Source organism: Solanum stenotomum, chromosome 7, assembly GCF_019186545.1.
Source record: "Solanum stenotomum isolate F172 chromosome 7, ASM1918654v1, whole genome shotgun sequence".
In the NCBI taxonomy this organism is placed as follows: domain Eukaryota; kingdom Viridiplantae; phylum Streptophyta; class Magnoliopsida; order Solanales; family Solanaceae; genus Solanum; species Solanum stenotomum.
The window spans coordinates 61,119,060-61,138,738 of NC_064288.1; the positions used below are offsets into that span (position 1 = coordinate 61,119,060).

At 34.1% G+C, this 19,679-nt stretch overlaps 2 protein-coding genes across 2 annotated transcripts; both read right to left on the reverse strand.

The window, feature by feature from the left end:
• Positions 1-1,157: 1,157 nt before the first annotated feature.
• On the reverse strand, positions 1,158-16,260 carry LOC125870428 (beta-galactosidase 9). Its single transcript, XM_049550864.1, has 19 exons — positions 16,038-16,260; positions 14,990-15,085; positions 14,681-14,793; positions 14,253-14,319; positions 13,379-13,471; positions 12,902-13,045; positions 12,043-12,131; positions 10,900-11,005; positions 10,203-10,290; positions 9,736-9,857; positions 8,329-8,526; positions 7,549-7,781; positions 6,421-6,536; positions 5,826-5,923; positions 5,274-5,384; positions 4,279-4,389; positions 2,918-3,126; positions 2,418-2,763; positions 1,158-1,674 (listed from the first exon to the last, which is right to left on the reverse strand). The coding sequence occupies exons 1-19, from the start codon at positions 16,233-16,235 to the stop codon at positions 1,534-1,536; spliced, it is 2,679 nt and encodes an 892-aa protein (XP_049406821.1). The 5' UTR covers positions 16,236-16,260; the 3' UTR covers positions 1,158-1,533.
• A 1,225-nt stretch (positions 16,261-17,485) lies between these two features.
• Positions 17,486-19,089, reverse strand: LOC125870430 (putative invertase inhibitor). The gene is made up of 2 exons (XM_049550866.1): positions 18,750-19,089; positions 17,486-17,769 (listed from the first exon to the last, which is right to left on the reverse strand). The coding sequence occupies exons 1-2, from the start codon at positions 19,082-19,084 to the stop codon at positions 17,523-17,525; spliced, it is 582 nt and encodes a 193-aa protein (XP_049406823.1). The 5' UTR covers positions 19,085-19,089; the 3' UTR covers positions 17,486-17,522.
• Between the last annotated feature and the right edge of the window lie 590 nt (positions 19,090-19,679).

Sequence of the window (19,679 nt, forward strand, 5' to 3'; positions counted from 1 at the left end):
ACTCGTAGAGTAGACAACATAAAACAATCTATATGTCAATATAACCTTGTAATCATCAGTACTGATAGAATCATCGTAACACAAACCACAAGCATGAGGAAGCATGTAGTCGTTCACATATAGATATGATTCGAGATTTCGGCGTGGTCTAGTTGATGGATTCCACAAAACAAAATTCATATAATTTTCTTCCTTTAATAGTAACAAACCATCAAGTGAGCATAAGACTACATAATTCTTCAAAGAAACTTTTCTTGAGTTTCACTAATAAATTTGGGATTTTCAATGTCAATCAATTTGAATTCTCCACTAGTTCTGTTCTTTAACAAGAGCTTTCTACGGCCCAAAGCTTTGGATTGATCACGTTGAGCTTTAACGAATGTATCTTCAGAGATTATAGCTCTCTAATAGGTAGAAACAGATTTAAAACGTAGCAAAAGATTTAATTGAAAGCCCCATAAAGATGGAAAATAGAATATCATATGGAAGAAGAGGTAAACCATCTTCCATAATTGTTGAGAAAGAATTTTTACTACGGAGATTCAACAAAAATCAATTAATATAGAAAACGTTGAGGAATAGGACAACAAAAATAGGTTTACTTTTCTTTTCATGGAAGACAAACTTTGCCAAATATTTTATTATTTTTCCTCGATTGAATTTGGAATTATTTGGGCCAGATTCAGTTTTTGCAAATTGTAGGCCTTTTAGACCATGAAATAATATCAAAAAATTTAGGGCAAATTACAGAAATCACATACGTTTAAGGCAAAATTACAATTTATCCCTTCAAAGTTTATAATTACAGAAATCCCTCATTTTCGCGCATCAGATTAGTGTATCAGCGCTTATATTATTGTATCTCGCGCATCAGANTTTAGACCATGAAATAATATCAAAAATTTTATGAGACCATGAAATAATATCAAAATTTTTATGAGAAAACGTCAGATTATGCTTTAATTTTTTTTAAGCTATAACGAACTTTAAACGACAGTTTAATATTTATTGGTAAGGTTGAGCACTATACAAACACCAAACCGAGTTTCTTTATATATATATTTATTATGTCTCGTTGGTGTTGATTGATGCACAAAATTTAAGGAATATTGAACCTTAATAAAGATAAACAAGTTGGTGGAGATATTTTTAGAAAACTACTAGGAAATATAATCATGTTAACTAACTTTTAATAAATGGTGTTAATATAATTCTCCGACAGACAACGGAGTTTAACAACGAAAGAAAGATGTTGAAGCTTAGGGTCTAAAACAAGCTATAGATATCTATTTTCAATTGTTACTCTGTCATATAATTTGTAGCTCATATTCATTAGCATCATATGTTCATTTCATTTTATATACAGTAAGTCAGTAACCAAACATTTACAAGTAAAATCGTCCATGTATGTTTTCTCCGCGTGATTGTAATGATGCAATCTAAGAAATATAGCAGGGGTTCGGGGTAGGGCAACACACGAGGACTTTAAGGGAACGTTTCGTTCTAAAAGATTAACGTGTTACCAGATTCTCATCACGAGGAAGCTGAAGTGCTGAGATCTGGTGGCGGTGAGCATTTTGCTTGAACAGCCAAACTCTTCACAACGTGTCGACATGGATCTCCAAATACACCATTGGAAATGCCAATGCTGCAACTAGTTCTTCCGATACAAGCCTGTAATATAGTGAAAGTTTGATTAAGATACACACATGTGAATCCAGAATTTGAAGCTTAGAGGTTCCTATGCCGACCTCAGATGAAAGCTATAATAATAATTGGGTTCATCGTCAAACAATATAGATATTTGATGGATTTCTTAATACGCAAACATGGTCAGGGAAAAAACTACAGAGTTCACATGATCCTCCCCTGAAGACAATCTGAGTATGACAGATTGACATGATCACCTTCTGCATTAGACTCTATCCAGACCCCATCCCACTTGATATCAAGGTTCATTTCTTTTTATGGTTTATTTTTTCTCTGCTGTATAAATATAACAGTGAATTCGAAGTCGAGCAGTAAATATATTGCTCTAACAGAAAGAAACATAGAGATTTAACTCCCAATCAAAACAGTCAAGTTTTCATACATTGTTTAACCTGACACATCTCTTTTGTAATTGAAACATACAAATAGATCCTTTACCCTGTACATCCACTTGGCATATAGCTATCACTAATTTAAAAAAATCATTGTGTGATGATCAAAGCTTTTCAAAGGAATTCCTATGCTCGTTGCAGTTCTAAGTTGTAAAGGTTGACCGACTTGTCCAACTAATTATAAATCAATCATGAAATAATTTAGTATCTGCAAGGGATACGTTTATCTACTCTTGCAGTCAACATATTGTAACGAAGAGAGGTGAACATAGAACTCGATTTTAAGAAATGAAAAAAGGAAACAAATGAACATACCTGAGATACAACAGACAAGGAATTTGCAGCATGGCATTTGCCTTGTGAGAACTTTTGACAGCTGCCATTCGGACTTCCATAGCTTGCAAATTCAATAGAAGAGATTGTATGTCCTTCGTCACACTGCAAGTGCATTTCTGGTGTTTTATCCATCAGAGACAACTTTCTGTCGAACTCTGAATGAGACCACTTATGTAGAGGTGGATAGTGCTTTTCCGATACTTGAGCACATATGGTTTCAGTAGAACGCGTAGAAATGGAAATGTCAAGCGGAGTTCTATCTGTTTCTTCAACGATAACTAGTACATTATTAGATGTATTTAGCCATGATCTAGGTATATGGTACCTGGTCCAAAAAAAAAAAGAATCTTTATAAGCAAAAGAATGTACCAGCTTAGATCCATTTCACAGCACCTACACAGGTGTGGCCTCTTACAATCATGAGCGCCAAATTTCCGAGAATGTAAATTATAATTTCAGCAATTAAAAGAAGTTCATACCAGGCCTGAGTAATCTCTCCACAGTTTGTCCTACATTTATCAGAGTGGTAAGCACCACGATAATCACAAGTACTTCCACATCCATTATTTGGTGCAACCAAAGTCCAATATCTTCCTATATGGTGACCATTAACCCATGCCTGACCTTTTCCCATGCTACTAAAATCAAGAGCAACTGGATCTGTCCCGCCTGGGGCATCAAACTTTGTCTGCTCAACCAACAAGACAAACCACTTAATATCACTCTTACACCAACGAACAAAAACCAAAAATAAATGTAACATAGAAAAGCACCTGTTCCAAGAAATTTTGCAGTAGCATAGGAACAAAGCAATGAAAGGATTGTAGAGAATTCCTAATCTACGAGCTATTAGGAGCCTATTCTCGAGAAGGAATGTTTCCTTTTACCTAATAACATCTTATTCTACGATCTATGAATAAGAAATAGGAGTATCTAGCTATGGAGCAATCAATAGGCAGAGAAAGAGTCAAACAGCGAATATTTCTTTGCTCCCCTCTTCAATCAATGATTTCGCCTCTGTCATAGAGGAAGTAAAGGATCCATATCTGTGATACCAAATATCTGGTTTAAAGCTTAGTACTCACTAGATACATCTTGACTTATCCCAAAAAATGCTTAGTGGTAGTTGTTACACTTACATTTGAACCGATGTTTATTTCAAAGTCCTTTTATTCTGGTTATACATTTGTATCCATGTAAAGATTGGAAAGTTTTGAGAATCTTCAACGAACTACTAATTTTCTTTACAAGACAAATTATCACGTATTGCAATGAAATGGACCCCAACAGAACATAGTGGATTCAAAGATATTCATATAGCTGGCTCCAGTTAATTTGAAGCTGAGTCATACTCAATTGATTGATTAAAGTGAGAATGAAAGGTCCTTGACCCATTGAAAATTTTCCATTTTGGACTCCGAGTTTCTCGTAACAATGAAAGAGAAAGGTCAAAAAAGTTCTCATCACTCTTACTTGGTGTAGAGAAAATGAAAAATGAAAGGATATCTTAGAGAATAAAAAGTTAAATCATAAGAGATTCTTAATATAGAATGTAGCTGAAAACTTAAAATACTATCACAGAACTTGACCAAACAATACTGAACATCTCTTCTAGGAGTCTTTCTAGTAGTATTGAATGTGGTGACTTGCTTCACCCACAAATAAATGATAGCTTAAGAAGGCAATAAAGGACATAAGCACATACAAAAGTCAAAGAATCAATGTCATAGATATATAAACTGAGTGACACTAATATTAGGAAATGATATTGCCAATAATTAGCAAGTTCTCCCCTATGTTAGTGACAACTGAATCTGGTATTTGATCTTTGTCGACTTACCTTGTACCACGAAAAGACTGACGGAGTTGCACCACTGGGAAACTCAGTCCATCCTGCACTTTCAGTACTATTGACATCATATACTTTCAGGAATTCGCCTTTAAGCCCCACCTGTTGAACATATAACTAGAAGTCAGGTTTCCTGTTTTTCCATTGTATATGAAAAAGCATTAAACAAGTTTAGTCATCTTCAAGTTCACATTAAGATCAATTTTATTTATTCCATGTGGAAGAAATGGTACTTTTTTTGCAAGTTGATTCTGTGTGCATAGCCTGGCTTATATCAATTTTTGTAAATCCACAAGCAGAGAACAGATGGATATAGAAGCCTTGTTTTATGAAGGTTATATTTTCTATACATATAGGAAGTATTTTAGCTAAACTGAAGGAACACTATGGGTCTATAAATGAGAAGTAATTGCAGATTCACAATCTATTTGAACATGAAAGAAACCTGATATTCACTGAGAAAAGATGCATATCCAAAAGCGTTTGGACAGAAACTAATTGGGACTTTTTCCACATATTATCCACGATTCTATCATCAATTTGCTCAGCACCATTAACACTGTTCATATACCACTAATGAGTGAAAAGTAAACCAGCTTGTCTTTCCAGTCTAGTCTGTCTAGAGTTGTTTCTCAGGTTTTTTGTTTTCTTTTTGACAAGGTAACTAATAGTCTATAAATCATCAACACAAAGCGTTGGAAGCCAAAATGGAGTGTTTACATCAGTGGATTCAAACCCAAAAAAAAAAAAAAAACTAGAGAGGAACCACCTACGCCGTATATCATCTTCTAAGGACCCTAGGATGTCTATAACAGAAATTGGATCATCTATATGCTCTGATTTGCAACAATAAATCTACCTTTGAACTCATTACAAACTGCAAGTTACCTGAGTAATTAACTATCAACACCAAAGAAAATGAGAAGTTTGATCCTTTTATCACGTGTGACCATCAAGGTTCATTTAAGGTGAAGAAAATGAGGTACCTGGTAGGTCCATAAAGATGTTGTGAGATTGATATCCCCGCTTTTGCATCCTGTAAGCTTTATCTGACCTTTAAAACCTGCCCCATCCTTCTCTAAGAAGGCACCATAATTCTGAAAATGTGGCAAAAAAGTCCTTTTCAGCTTTTGAAGTCAGCAAGGGATGAAGTTTGAGAGCCTTTTATGAGTCATATTAAACATTTGAAAAACCATAAAGTGAAATGGAAATTAGCCTGTAAACATGCATCATCACCGCTTATTCAAGTAAGGAAATAAATAAGAAAGAGAAATTAAGGTTAGGGATTCAAATATGGAGTTTGAACTATGGGAGATTTATGTCGTCTTTCCCCAATTCTGATGAGAGTAAGATATGATAGAACTTCAGGTTTCACCAAAAAATTAATATCACTTCTTTCAAGTTTAAAATAAGACAATACTTTAGGTTTCACCAAAAAATTAATATCACTTCTTTCAAGTTTAAGATAAGATAATACTTCAGATATAACATGATTCAAATCTGTCATCAGAGTAATTCTACTTCTAAACTATCTTTACCTGCAATCCCACCGTCTCAGATAATAGCAGTATGTCGTTGTATCCCTGAACCAGCCTAACAGGTTGAACCACCTTGATCCATTTGCCTTTCACACTACCTTCACTTACAACAGACACATCATAGGGTAAAAAGGGTGACGAATCAGAGACATAAGGAGAAAAAGGGAAATAAAAGACTACGCTAGCATGACCAAATGTTGGGGCAGACCCTCTCAAAGCTAGCTTGACTAACGTTTCAGCCCCATGCACTATAAACACAAGAAAAATAGTGATATTTTATATTTGTATTTGACAGACATTCTACTGGAATCCATCAGACCATTATGCTCAGAGATGGAAACCAACATAAATTGAAACGTATTTCTACGACAGTCCGTCAGACTGTCCCCATGCTCAGCGATGGAAATTAACATAAATTTGAAAATCATATTCATGCACTGTTACCTTTATCAAAAAAAATAATCATATTCATGCAGACCAAGAAAAGTTCAATGTCTGAAGTACACTTTGATAGTAGCAGGAGAATTGGATAATGCTATAACACAAAGAAAAAAGATGCATAATAATATAGCACAAAAGAAACCTAACCAAATACCTGCAAGCTGCCCATTAACAAAAATGCGAACAAAATCACGCATGCTATCAATATCAATTGTTGGACTAACATCATTTTCCTCCCAAAATGAGATGTCATCATCAGATATATATATCCTGCATTCACCAGAGATAGCAGAGTAACTCATCACTATTTCAGTTTGCAACCAATGATAAATGTCATGAATCTATTTGTAACCAAATCTTCCAGTGTTTTTGTATAGGTGTTGTGTGGCTATTCACTTGTTAAAGGATAAGAAAACATGAGTCAAAGAGAAAGGGAAACAACAGAACATTGAGAGAATGACGTTATTGCATGGACAATCATCAATATTGTCGCCAACCAAACAATTAATCTCAAAAGCCAAAAAGTACCAAAAGATCTGCAGATGCTCATCCAAGGAGGCTTGATATTGTTAATGCCTAACTACTTACAAACACACTCAGAACCAAATGCAAGGATAACAACACTTGGGCATTAGAAATATTATGCTTCGTCTATCCTAAAATCTCAAAGAAGTTCATATTGCCATAATTGAAATTCCAATATTCCTTTTAGTCCTACAATTTGAAATCCTCTCTCTCCAGTGATTCAGAAGCCAAAGTACACTAGTACAGGGGTTAAAAAGGGAAAAAACACAGACAAACATACAAAGACAGGCACACACAGTGGCAATACAGGGAAAGAGAACAGTTTGGTTAAACCAGAAGTATCCTGCCTGTAGCTTTTTAAGTTAGTCTTACGTCTAATGTTAAGTTAGCAAAGAGCAGACAGAGTGGCCATGTAAGTATACCCATTTTCATCAAAAATGTTGTCATGTACAATACTCTGTAGTATATGAACATCAAACTCATTAATTTATGAAGAGAGCGACCCACTGGCCATCTTATGTCAAAACATTTAACACTGCTCACAATCACTTTTTACAAGATTTTGGCTTCTGAGGATATCTTCTCATGTTCAAAGTCGCTTTAAATTCCAGTACAGATGCCATCTAAGAATGTGGTATAAACGGTGCAGTTCTAAAGCTTTATATGGAATTGGACAAATCCCATTATCAAGTAGCTCCAAATTAAGGTAATAATCACTGTTTAGTCTGACCTAACCTCAGTTATAAGTTTGAAATACCTGGTCAGATACCACAGGTAATCAGACTGGTCTTTTGTCACATTCAGATGCTCCAGTATTCCTTTAGAAGTGAAATTCTTGTCACCCCACACACCAAGTGGCTCCTTCAATGTCATCCAAGATTGTGAAATACTTTCGAGCTTGCTTTTAGTGATTACTTGTGGAAACAAAGAATTATTCCCAACTGAAACAGAATCAGAACCCACTGTTTTGATTGAAGTTTGTGCCCCCACCTATTTAAGGAATGCAAAGAGAAAAGAAATTAAACACATTATTAAAATTAATCACAAAGTACTACTTAGTTTTAGAAGCATTCTGGCGATGAGGTCACTATGTTATACTTGAAGGAGAATCTAACTAAAGTTTAACTACAGTAACCAGGATATGTTTCTCTTTCAAACAACATGTGCAAGTAAGTGAACACCTAAACTGTAGTTAAATTTACAACGCATTGCCAGGTCTTATGGTGACAAATCATAATTTCGGATGAACAAGGGTCATAAACATTTGATTCAACCATTTTTTTTCAGAAACTATAGGAGACAACTTGAGTTGCTATGAAAAATCAATCTTTGTAATCTACCGACTACCATTATCAACACAGAAATGGCAATAACTGCAGCCCCAGTTTGTGGAAACCACACATATGATAGCATTATCAATATAATATAACAAGCTTGGAACAAAAGAAAATAATGACACAAGTACACATGCAAGCATTGACAGCAATCTTTTGAACTTTAAACTTATACTCTTTCAACTGTGGGAACATCAACAAACCTTAGCTGTGTTGAAAGCTACATTTCTGCAATCTGGCAGAATACTCACTGACCATGGAGGTAAAGTATACTCTTGACCGTAAAATTTCACTGTTGCTGATTCATGTTCATCAATATTTGCAATAAATGCTGCGCATATGCCTTCATTCAAGGACATATATTGGCCAATGTTGTGGGATGTTCCACGATAGACATGTGCCTGAAGTAACATGACAAGCATCAAATACCAAGTGATGAAATGGTAAAGCAGAGAAGGGATCACAAATATGATGATTTACAAGAACAATTTAAGGTAAGCAGGAGAGAGTAATATTATCCTAAAAGCTCAATGATTCATGCTTGCATAAAATAACGAAGTCCATCCTTTTTTCCTTTCTGCCTTCCCTTTATTTTTCAGATAAAGTCCTTTCAGCCTTCCTTAACTTTCACAATCATATTAAGTACCGAGTAGGATTGCCAAGTGTTGCCAATGTCCACTCTAACAACATCACAAGTAGCAAAAGATGCAAAGTCTCATTTGTAATTCACAAACTTCCCCTAGCAGAAGGCCTAGTCATTTGGAAGAAAAGAAAAAGAATAACTCTATAAATTAGATTTGGTAGGCAATTAGTCCACGGTAATTAATTTCCTGATCTGAAAGAAAAGACTTTTTTCCTCAACTAACAAATCAAATCAACTCAACTAGATTGATCCATTGACCAGATAAATTTCCTTGATTTGAATGCGAGATTTTCCTCCTATTTTCCAGCTATATATGGGTTTGTAAATAGCTTGCAAAATTCTTTTTTTTTAAGAGAAAGGTAACTTTATATTCAGAAAACAGGCTCATCATCCCAAAAATGATGAGACTGACCAGCTACAAACCCCTTCTGGGAAATGCAAAAAGCATAAACACTAAGTCATGGTTCTTTAAGTTCTATAAAATCCACAAAAAAATTTATATCCCCCACCATTTCCTGTTTACACCAAAAATAGCTCACAATATTCTTATCTGCTCTTCTTCACAAGAATGATAAATGTAGGTGCCAATTTTTTTATGCAGCAAGTAATCTGTAAACGTAGGTGATATATAGTTCGTCCTGTTAGCAACAAATGACTGCAACCTCCTCAAAAAGCAAGAATAACAATAACTATGTTCTATCAAAGACATTATTAAGTGAAGCATCATAATAATAACTGATGGAATTTTGGAATTATGAGATATCTCAAGGCATTTTGTAGCTGTTCCAGAACAAAGTAAAAACATGATGCGCCTTCGATAATTCACAAAAAGTAATAAGTACCTCTGCAAAGGTAGTCTGGCTAAAACACATTCATCACAATATATTCAACAACTGACATTTTATTTTACATTTAATAACATGTGGACTTACAGCAATACCAGGGTTAACTCAAGCCTATAACTGACCTCCTGGTTTGGTCCCAGTTTAATATACTGAGGTGAATCAGCAGCAACAAGAGCAGGTTCACAAAGCTTTATAGCAGCATGCAGATCCTTCAAATGGCCCCATTTAGGTTGACGTAGTAGTCCTATACATTATAGTAACCGTGAGAACAAGAGAGAAAACATTGATTGTTTGATGATTACAACACACTTATTTATAGACATAAGTGAGGCAATATCTTTTTAAAGGACTTGACACTAGTAATATTTTAACCGTACTGATGATCCTAAAACTAACACTTCAATATTCCATCAGTGACTGCTTAACATAGACCTTTTTCATAAGGTAAAATAATTATCGAAGTAGTTATTGCGGTCTTTTTAATGAGTACTTATGAAAAAAAGAGGTTAATATCAATGTACACCTGGCTATAAAATTTTATCTTGACAGTAATGTTTTTATAGAAGAGTACATAAAATTGAAAAGTTACCATATTCATCAAGTGGAGCATCATAATCATAGCTAGTGATTTGAGTTGGGCCACCAGCAGTCCGGCCAAAATTTGTCCCACCAAAATACTGGTATTACAAGATGAAACAGCCGGTCAGCAAGGAAACTATTTTCTGCCTGGAAAGGAAGAGGAAAGTGCCAGAAATCCAAGTTTCCAGCCTCTCTTTTTTGCGTCGAATTACTCTGGTAGTGGTAACACAGTTTCCGGCAAGAAACTATGAGTCTTGCAAAAGTGTGGGGAAGTTGAAAGGAAATGGTTTCTTCTTATTTGAACTATCATTAGACTAGAAAGGTTGGTCTCTTCTTATTTAAACTATCATTTTACCATCAAACAAACGCGTGGAAGAAAAATGATCATTTCTCCTTTTACCCAGTAGTAATGAGTAACTTCAAGCCTCTCTAGTTTGCATAAACTGGTAATCAATATTTAACCACACATAAAATGTTTGTTTAAACTCTTCAACAAACAAATACTGGATATAGAACAAGTCTATTTATCAAGAAAAGAGATGATCATGTGGAACTGGGTAATCTTGACTATTGGTTGACAAGAAAATTTTTAAAATAATTACAAGTAAGGTCAGCTGGAATAGCAGAGAGTTAAATATATAAGGTACAAGCCTTATCTGTACCAGACTGCAAAATAAAATTTAAAGAGCATCAGGGGTATCTAATACCATATAATAGTTCTGTAAGCTGCCCCCACGCTGAAAGAAACGAGCAATTGCAAATGCAATATCCTCGGAAGGTCTATATGGGAGTCTTTCACCCCAATCTGCAAACCTGCAGTAAAGAAAAGAAATAAGATTGTCTCTGTTTCCTTTATATGTTAGTGACTCCTCAACTTAATTCAAAATGTAGCTAAGAGTTCCTGCATTCCTTTTTGAGTTGTATACATCAGAGGGAGGCATAAAAATTAAAGAAGAGCATAGTGAAGGGATATGAGCTCAAGTATACCACGTTTTCCTGGTTCATAGTTCTTGAGTTAGATTTCAGTATGCAATGTCCATCAAGCTTTACACCCTCACTGAAGAACTAATAATACTAACTTATCTAAATAATCAAATGACCTAACTTTTCCCCAAGGAATGGATTTCAACACATAGCTAGAAACATAACAAATCGAGTGTTGATACTTCATACAGTACTGAATTTATTGTTCTAAACTTGTTCATTTCATATGAAGTTCTAAATCCCATTCTAGCTTTCCTAACATTTTTTCCTTGATATTATTCTCCTTCGGTTAAGAAGTGATGTTCATATATTTACACTAGCTTCAGGACTTAAAATATTATATATGAGAGAGATAAAATGAAGCCCTAACATATGAGAGGGAACACTCACAGGGACAAAATTGCCTCTCATGTAGATTTTCCATTATTCTAAGCTTTCCTAACAGAGGATATGTGGGAAGAATAGAAAGTCAAGTACAAAGGTCGGATTCTGCCGAGAATCTGACCTTTGTACAATTTAGTAGAAACCTTGTGAGAAAAAACAAGATTTTCTTTATTTCTAGAGGTGGCTGTCCTTCTCTGTAGATATGGTTTAAATGTTGATGAATACAGTGTTACCATTTTCAAAAAATAAACAAAGAAGGGTCAGATTCTGGCGAGAAAAACTTTTTCTAAATAGGTACTTTATGGAAGCAAAGATATGTTGCTCTTTAGTTCATGAGTTATAGAGAAGTCAACTCACATGTTAGAGATCGTACAATCATAACACTACAAGAACCTAAGGTTTCCTGGAATCATGCATATACTGGTTCAGAATTCAAAGACATGACCAAGAAAGGTCTAACAAACAAGAAACAATTACCATACCATCCATCCCAATTCTCGGTCCAAATTTTCGGTTTCTTGTCGGAATTCGGCGTGAACCCATCACAATAGTATGCATTGCAAGTATCTATCTGTTAAAAATAAAAATTCTTTAACATAACAAGATAAAGAAAAGATAGAATACCCTGGCCCTAAAAAGGTGGACCTAATAATAACACAAGAGAGAGAAATAATTAAGAGAGAACTCACTGCTGCTTTCAAATTATAAATTTAATCCGAAAAAAGTTTAAGAAACCAGGGCTTGTTCATCTCAGATCGTTTGCCAGAATTCATGTGTTCGGTTAACTTGAAAAATCAATTGACTGCAGTAGTTCTATATGATAAAGAGTTGAATTTGTTTAAATTTTTAAGTAAGGTTCAAATTGATCAGTTTCTGCACCGGCTTATCCTTTACAAAAGAATCTCAAGAAATATGTGCATATTCTCATAAAACTACTAAAAAACACTAGTTTTTATGCAACTCATTCAATGAAATAAATTGCTTAAAATATATCATCTAATGAATATTTTTTATCAAAACTATTAGAGATTAAATAGCCGAGGGTCTATCGCAAACAATCTCTCTGCCCCACAAAGGTAGGGGTAAGGCCTGGGTACATCCTTCCTTCCCCAAATTCCACTTGTGGGATAAGTTGCTCGGACTCTCCAAAAATGTTGCTGCACCGGTGTCAGATCCTTCAAAATTACACTATTTTTGGAAGATCCGACACGCACACGTCAACATTTTTAAGTCCGAGCAACATAGCTTGTGGGAATATACTGGGGTAGTTGTTGTTGTAATATTAGACTAAATAGACCAACTAGCTACAACTAGAGAAATTCAGGGAATCAAGTGCATTACGATGTATTCTGGAGCATCAGTTTGCCTGCACATGACCCATGGAACACCAGCACCAAGACCAACAGCCATTTCAGCAGCCCATTTCATATATATCTTCCCCTTGGGACCGAATGAGCTTTCAATATTTCCATATTCATTTTCAATCTGACAAAAGTTTAGCATCAGACAAAGACACAACTCGAGTTTAAACCTAGATGCAGAAGCATGCAAGGACATATGCAAAGGGAAAGGGAAGGAAATAGATGAAAGTGCCAAATTTATCAGCGTCTGCAGATAATGTCTCTAAAACTGGACATCCATTAATCATTTCAAGAGGAAATTACTCAGATTCAGTTGTAAGGTGCATTATTCATGTCAATTATTTCAAGCAGTCTTGACAGAAAAAATTCCTAGTTGTCTAACTAATAAAGTGCAGTTATCAGACTTACAGTAACACTGAAAGTCCAATTAGTGATTCAGGATAAGAAATTTCATAACCTGCAGCAAAATGATAGGACCACCTTGCCACGAAAAGAGCGACTCAGATATCATAAGATCAACTATCTTTTTAACATAGCGCTCCATCTCCTCCTGGGAAAAGTGTTTCAGTTTGTCAAATTTCAATCTTCCAGCAGCCAAGTAATGCTCTTAAACTACCACAAGTGCAATTTAACCAACAACGTATTGGAAAGCCAACTTATTTTTTGCTGATTCAATCAGTCAACCAACTACGCCACAATTCCAAATGAATATTAGCTAAACAGAAACAAAATTACTATAAACAAGGAATGCCTGCCATAAAATGCATGGTATAGATGCTTTATTTGAGAACCAAAGAACAACAATTACTAGAATCTAATGTTCCAATGGAGAAACAGGTTGACAAAATTTGCCAAGCTATTTGCTCCAGCGAAAAAATCTTGAGGGGGTGAGGAACAGAAGGACAGAACTAATCTTGAAATGCATGTGTGAACACAATAAACGAAAGGCAAAGGCTTATTGTTGGACAATAACATAGTGCTGACAAATCACTTAATAGAAACATGTTGTCATTTGGTTTTCCTCCCACTTTATTGACCACTGGGACATACCCTAAGTGTTATGCCTAACAATGTATCTAATATCTCTATAAGGTTAATTGAATTTGGAATTGACAATATGACAAGTAATTGGTTTAGTCTCATTGAATCAATATGGAACCTATAATATGTGCAGCAGCCATGGAGGCCACAAATCAGGTCCAACAAAAAATAGGCATCGCCAAACAAACAAGTTATCTTCAAAATTTAGAAGGTCACACTCCAAGGACACCTCAAAAAGGCCTCATACAATTCCACAGAAAGATTACTGTTCCCCTGCTATAATATAATACCTTGAATGGTGCATTATCTGTGCGAAATTCTATTCCAGGTATATCACGAAGCCATATGGGGAAGCCCCTGCAATACAGGCAGTAAATCACCAAGTGAGATCAATAGAGAAGCTCTCAGTGGTGACATAAATGTGGTAACGCCCTTCTGCTATATTCTGTTATTGATATCTCTATTTTTACTAATTTTTTCAATATTTCTCAGTGCTAACTTGTCAGCTACTGAATTACTACAGATTCTCATTCTAGATACCACCCTTCTCTGTTGTTGCTTATCACCTTGTGAGAGTGAAAGTAATGCATTTCCAAAAGTAGTTAACCTTTTGCTTTATTGAAAAAATAGACTAGATCTTGAAGCATGACAACACATCTTACATGAACTAATGATAAAGTTAAAATTGAGCAGGGAAATATTGGAAACAGAACGTAACCCGAAGTTCCATTCTGCACAGGCATAAGGACCTATTCGAATAAAGAGAAACAATCCATGAGATCCAACTAGCTTTGCGAACTTGACAATATCATATCTTCCTTCAAAATTGTACTGAAAAGAAAAGCATAAAAAGAGAGAAGCAGTTCAGTAAAGGTAAAGGTTAAAGAAATTAAATAGTAGGAAATATAAAAAAAGTCAATTGAAGAACAAAACCGACTCGTTTAAATATTATAACTCTACAAGAATATAGATCGCATTACCTACAGTGCAACAAACACCAAAATGCAGGTTTTTAAGAAATGAATACCTGTCCCCTGGTTGGCTCATGACCATTCCAAAATGTATAAGTCTCAATGACATCTGCACCACCTTCTTTGCTCCTAGCTATCAATTTAGGCCACATCTGGCACATGTGATATGTACAAGGCTTATAAAAACTAAGAATAATTTGTAACATGAGGGTGTAGTGGAAGTTCATACACTATGTTCATCCAGAGAACATGAGCAAAACCAGATAGATAAGTTACGTTAGCATAACATCGCTATTTGATTTTGAATTTCAGAGATTTATGGCACATCAAACTAGCAGTTAGATTCTTTAAATTGCATGAAAGAACTGTTCCAAGAAATGCAATAACACTAACAAGATGACATCTTTGTTTAATGTCCATTGAGATATTAAAATGATTTTCTTTTCAGTGAAGGATGTGAAGTTCAGATATAATTCACTGATTGAAAACTGAAAAACAACAATTTTCAGAATTGTTGCTTTTCACAAATTCACAAATTAATGTTTCCCTTGAAACTGCTCCACAGCCAAACATTGTAACAAAACCATGTTCTTTATCTTCTTTTATTTTTGCTACTTACTTCACCGTTAATCCAGAACAATCCACAAATCAGCAACCTTTTACTTGATCCTTTATCCCAATTCCGTGGAATTCTAATTCGTCGCTCTTATACAATATAATCCCTCCAAAAAAAAGAAATCTTTTTAGACTCTTCCAAAAATCATTGCCATCATTCTCCATTTGGAAATCATTTACAATTTAACATAAATAAACACTCTTATAGGAATTACTACATACTCCTCCATCCACTTTTACTTTGTCATGGAGCTCAACTAAATTAGATTAATTCAACATTTTAAATTTTAAATTTAGATGTTCCTATACTATAAGTTGCAATCATTCTCGTATTAATAATGAAAAAATACATTTTAAAATATTGATCTGACAATTGACACAGGGAGTATTTAACTTATGCATCAGTCAAAGAGCAGTAAATTAACAGGAAAAAAACAACATTTACAAATCACATAGACTGAAATAAGCAAAATTGAAAGTTTCACTAACCTCAGGAGTGGCGCGAGGGTAGTGAATACCGGCGGAGATAAGCATACGGCGTTTACCGCCGATGATAAGAGCACGGTTATCGTAGGTGACATTGAACGGCTTGAAATACTCGCCGGCGACGATCACGAAGTGGATAGTTAACGCCGTTAGTATTAACGGAAAACTCAGAGTTTTTCTTCTGCTCATAGCTACTGCCATTTTGTCTCAGATGAAAATGGATAAACAAAAAAAGAAAAGTGTATATATATATTGTAGGACCAGGGAAGTAGTTGCGTACGGTGAGGGTACAACGTTACTGTCATGGTATTTTGTAAGTATGTATTTATCCAAAATTGAGAGGTCACATTTTTTTTCTAAATTGAGAAATGATCAACATATAGGAAACGAATGATTTATCTATCTACACATTATAAATAAAAAATAATTATAATATTCGGACTAACTTACACATATTTTAACTAATTTATGAGATGTTTGTTACTTTTTGTCGTTATATCTAATAGATAATTTTATTTATCAAAATTTAGATAGATGAAAAAAATATTTAAGGAAGAATGATTTGAAAGCTAGTTGAAAAGGTGTTTGATTTTTAATTAATTAATACATTGGACTTATATTTGGGTTGGTATCATGTCTATATCACTCCTTTTAGTTGGACCATTATTATGTAAATCTTCAAAGGAAAGAAAAGGAGGTAGTATAAACACATCAAATTTCCAAAATTTGCATATAGCATAACTTAATTAATTATCTCATAACAAATTAATATTAGAGCCTAGTCAGCAAGTTGTTGATCAGCTAGATCAATCTCTATCATAACATTTGATTCTTTCCACTTTGATAATATGCTTGAAGACTATAATTACTATATTATTTACTTCATTCTAATGACATTTGGAAAAAAGTGGACAATTTTTTTTAATGATTCGTAGTGTAGAAGTATCGTGAGAAAAAAGTAAAAAGAGCCCTAACACAAAATTTATTATACTCAAACAATTTCTACTCACACCTTTTATCTTTATCATTTTACTTTCATCATAAGTTAGCTTAAACCACAATTATTATCCATTTTGTCCACCACGCCGATCGGGCATACTATGTGTAATGATTTCTCCATTCACGATAAATAAAAAGATAAAATGAAATGACATTTCGACAAAAGACTCACATGTTGATGCAAATAATGATTTAGAAATTAAAACTTGAAGAGGTAGGGTTGCGGGAGAAGCGAAAATTTAATTTGATGATATATTGGTCATTGTTTGAGTTTCATTTGAAATGATTTGAGTTATGAGAGTAGTAACTATGAACTTTGGGAATTAAAATATTGTCGCTGAAATTGTTGAAGCGCGATCAACACAATATAGAACAACAAAATCAAATCAAACTAGTTTTGAAACATATAGATCTTGATTGCTTCACTTAAATGAGCTAAGATAGATTATTTATTGCCATATAAATACTAAAGTAGAACAAACCAAAAGATCAAAATGTGGTATAATTAATTGTTTCTCCAAGAACATTAATAATCACTCCAACAGATAAACTGAAATACATAACAAGATTATCACCCTTTGAAATTTCATCATCTTGAACATTTCTTGAAGCAAATGCCTCTTCACAATTCATGGCAAAATCTTTAGCTGATTTAACATGATCACTAGCTGATTGAAATTTCTTCTCTTGAACATCATCTAAAGCAGTCACAAATGCTCCAACAACACCGCCATACCTGTTGTTGAGACATAATATAATTAATCAGTTAAAGTATGTTATTTCTAAACTTGAGATGGTCAGACAACTCAACATGATAATAGGTAAGCAAGAGGATCTTGAGTTCAAATCTCATAGCCACTTTAAAAGTAAAAATAAATAAATTATGTGTTATAAAATGATCTCATCTAAAAGTTTAATCTTATGTCTATTCAGATTTCATTTAAAAAAGCTTATGCTATTAGAAATTAGTAATACCACTTTTCATCTTAAATTTTTGATAATTTCTTTTTTTGATCCTTCTGATATATGCATCAGCATATTTCACCTTCTATTAACCTGAAATGTGTGTTTTTGGTCCCTTAACGTAGAAAATGTGTTACATGAGCTGACTATCTATAAAATTGTATTATCGTTAAATATGGAGTAACAATACAAACTTAACATAACATATCGCATATGAGCAATTACGTGGTGAGATGATTAATAATTGTGGTAATTTGTGAATATATTAGCAAGCAAAGAGATCAAAAGTGCACAATTCAATTAAATTAATATTTGATGTGCTTCGACGTCAGATCAATTAAATCAAAAGTGCTTTTGGTCCTACTAAAAATGAGACGGTCACATAGTTCAAAATCCTAATATTAGAGCAAGTAATGCTTCACGTTCAAATCTCACCGCCACCAAAATAACAAACATTAATATTTTCACAAGTTTGATGTTTCGCCTATGAAAGAAAAAAAACGTGTAAGGGGGTGCTTGAGATTGTCATACAAATAAACATATTTATGCAAGAAGTTATATGTGGGCTGTGATCTCACCATGGGTGAAGCTAGAGTTTCACCAGAACTCAGTAGCTTTGACTAAAACTATGTGTTACTAAAGAAAATAAGTAACATACGTGTTAGCGGTGTTACTTGCTCCGCCACAGAATCTTATATGAACGAAAAATATCCGAACGTGTTTGACATACATATGAAAAAGAATCAAACATACCATTTGCTACACACACTCAATGCTGAAGAAACAACAGGGCTTGTGCCTCCTTCATGACTATGCTTTTTATTTATGTAGTCTTGAGTTTTTGATGCATGGGAATTTCCTGCTTTAATAATGGCTATGGCTAAATCAAATGGAGTTTGTGTTGATGAGATTTTGGGATCAGAATTTAAGAGTTTTATGCAAAAATTAAAGTCCCAATTTGGTTTATAAGTTGTGCATGCTTTTTCAATAAGATTTGAGTTAAAGTTTGCTTTGGTTTGTGAAGCCAAAAGCAAGAAAAAAGGCAAGAAAAAGATGGAAAAAATAGAAATGTTTCTTAGAGAAGACATTTTTTGTTTAGATTTTTTGCTATGTGGAAGTGATTTTGAAAGACTATATATAAAGACTCGAATAGAAGCTTTAGTGCACCAAACTGCCTTATTATAGAGAGAGTTCAAGACTTGCTAGAATATAAGAGATTGAGCAGAAGTTTTAGTGCACCAGACTGCCTTATATATAGAGAGAGTTCGAGACTTGCTAGAATTTAAGAGGTTATTCAATTTGCTATGAAGAAGTGATTTTGAATGACTATATAGAGACTTGAGCGGGAGCTTTAATGTACCAAGCTATTTATATATAAAGACTAATTACTAGAATATAAGAGGTTATTCAATAAATATTCAAACATAATACACATATATATAGTGTAATTTTTTATGTCGGATAACTCCCTTACGAGCACTCAATAATATTAAAATGAATGATCTTGAATTTTTAATCCCCGCTTATCTCATGAGCAAACAACCAATACACTTAGATCGGATGACTCATATGTCCACAAAATTTTATTGATTTCTTCTAGCAAAAGGGAGGTTGTTTTTCTAATCACGAGTTTTATACCCTTGCCAAAATCATCAAGGTCCAATCTGCATGAGTTTTGTTATT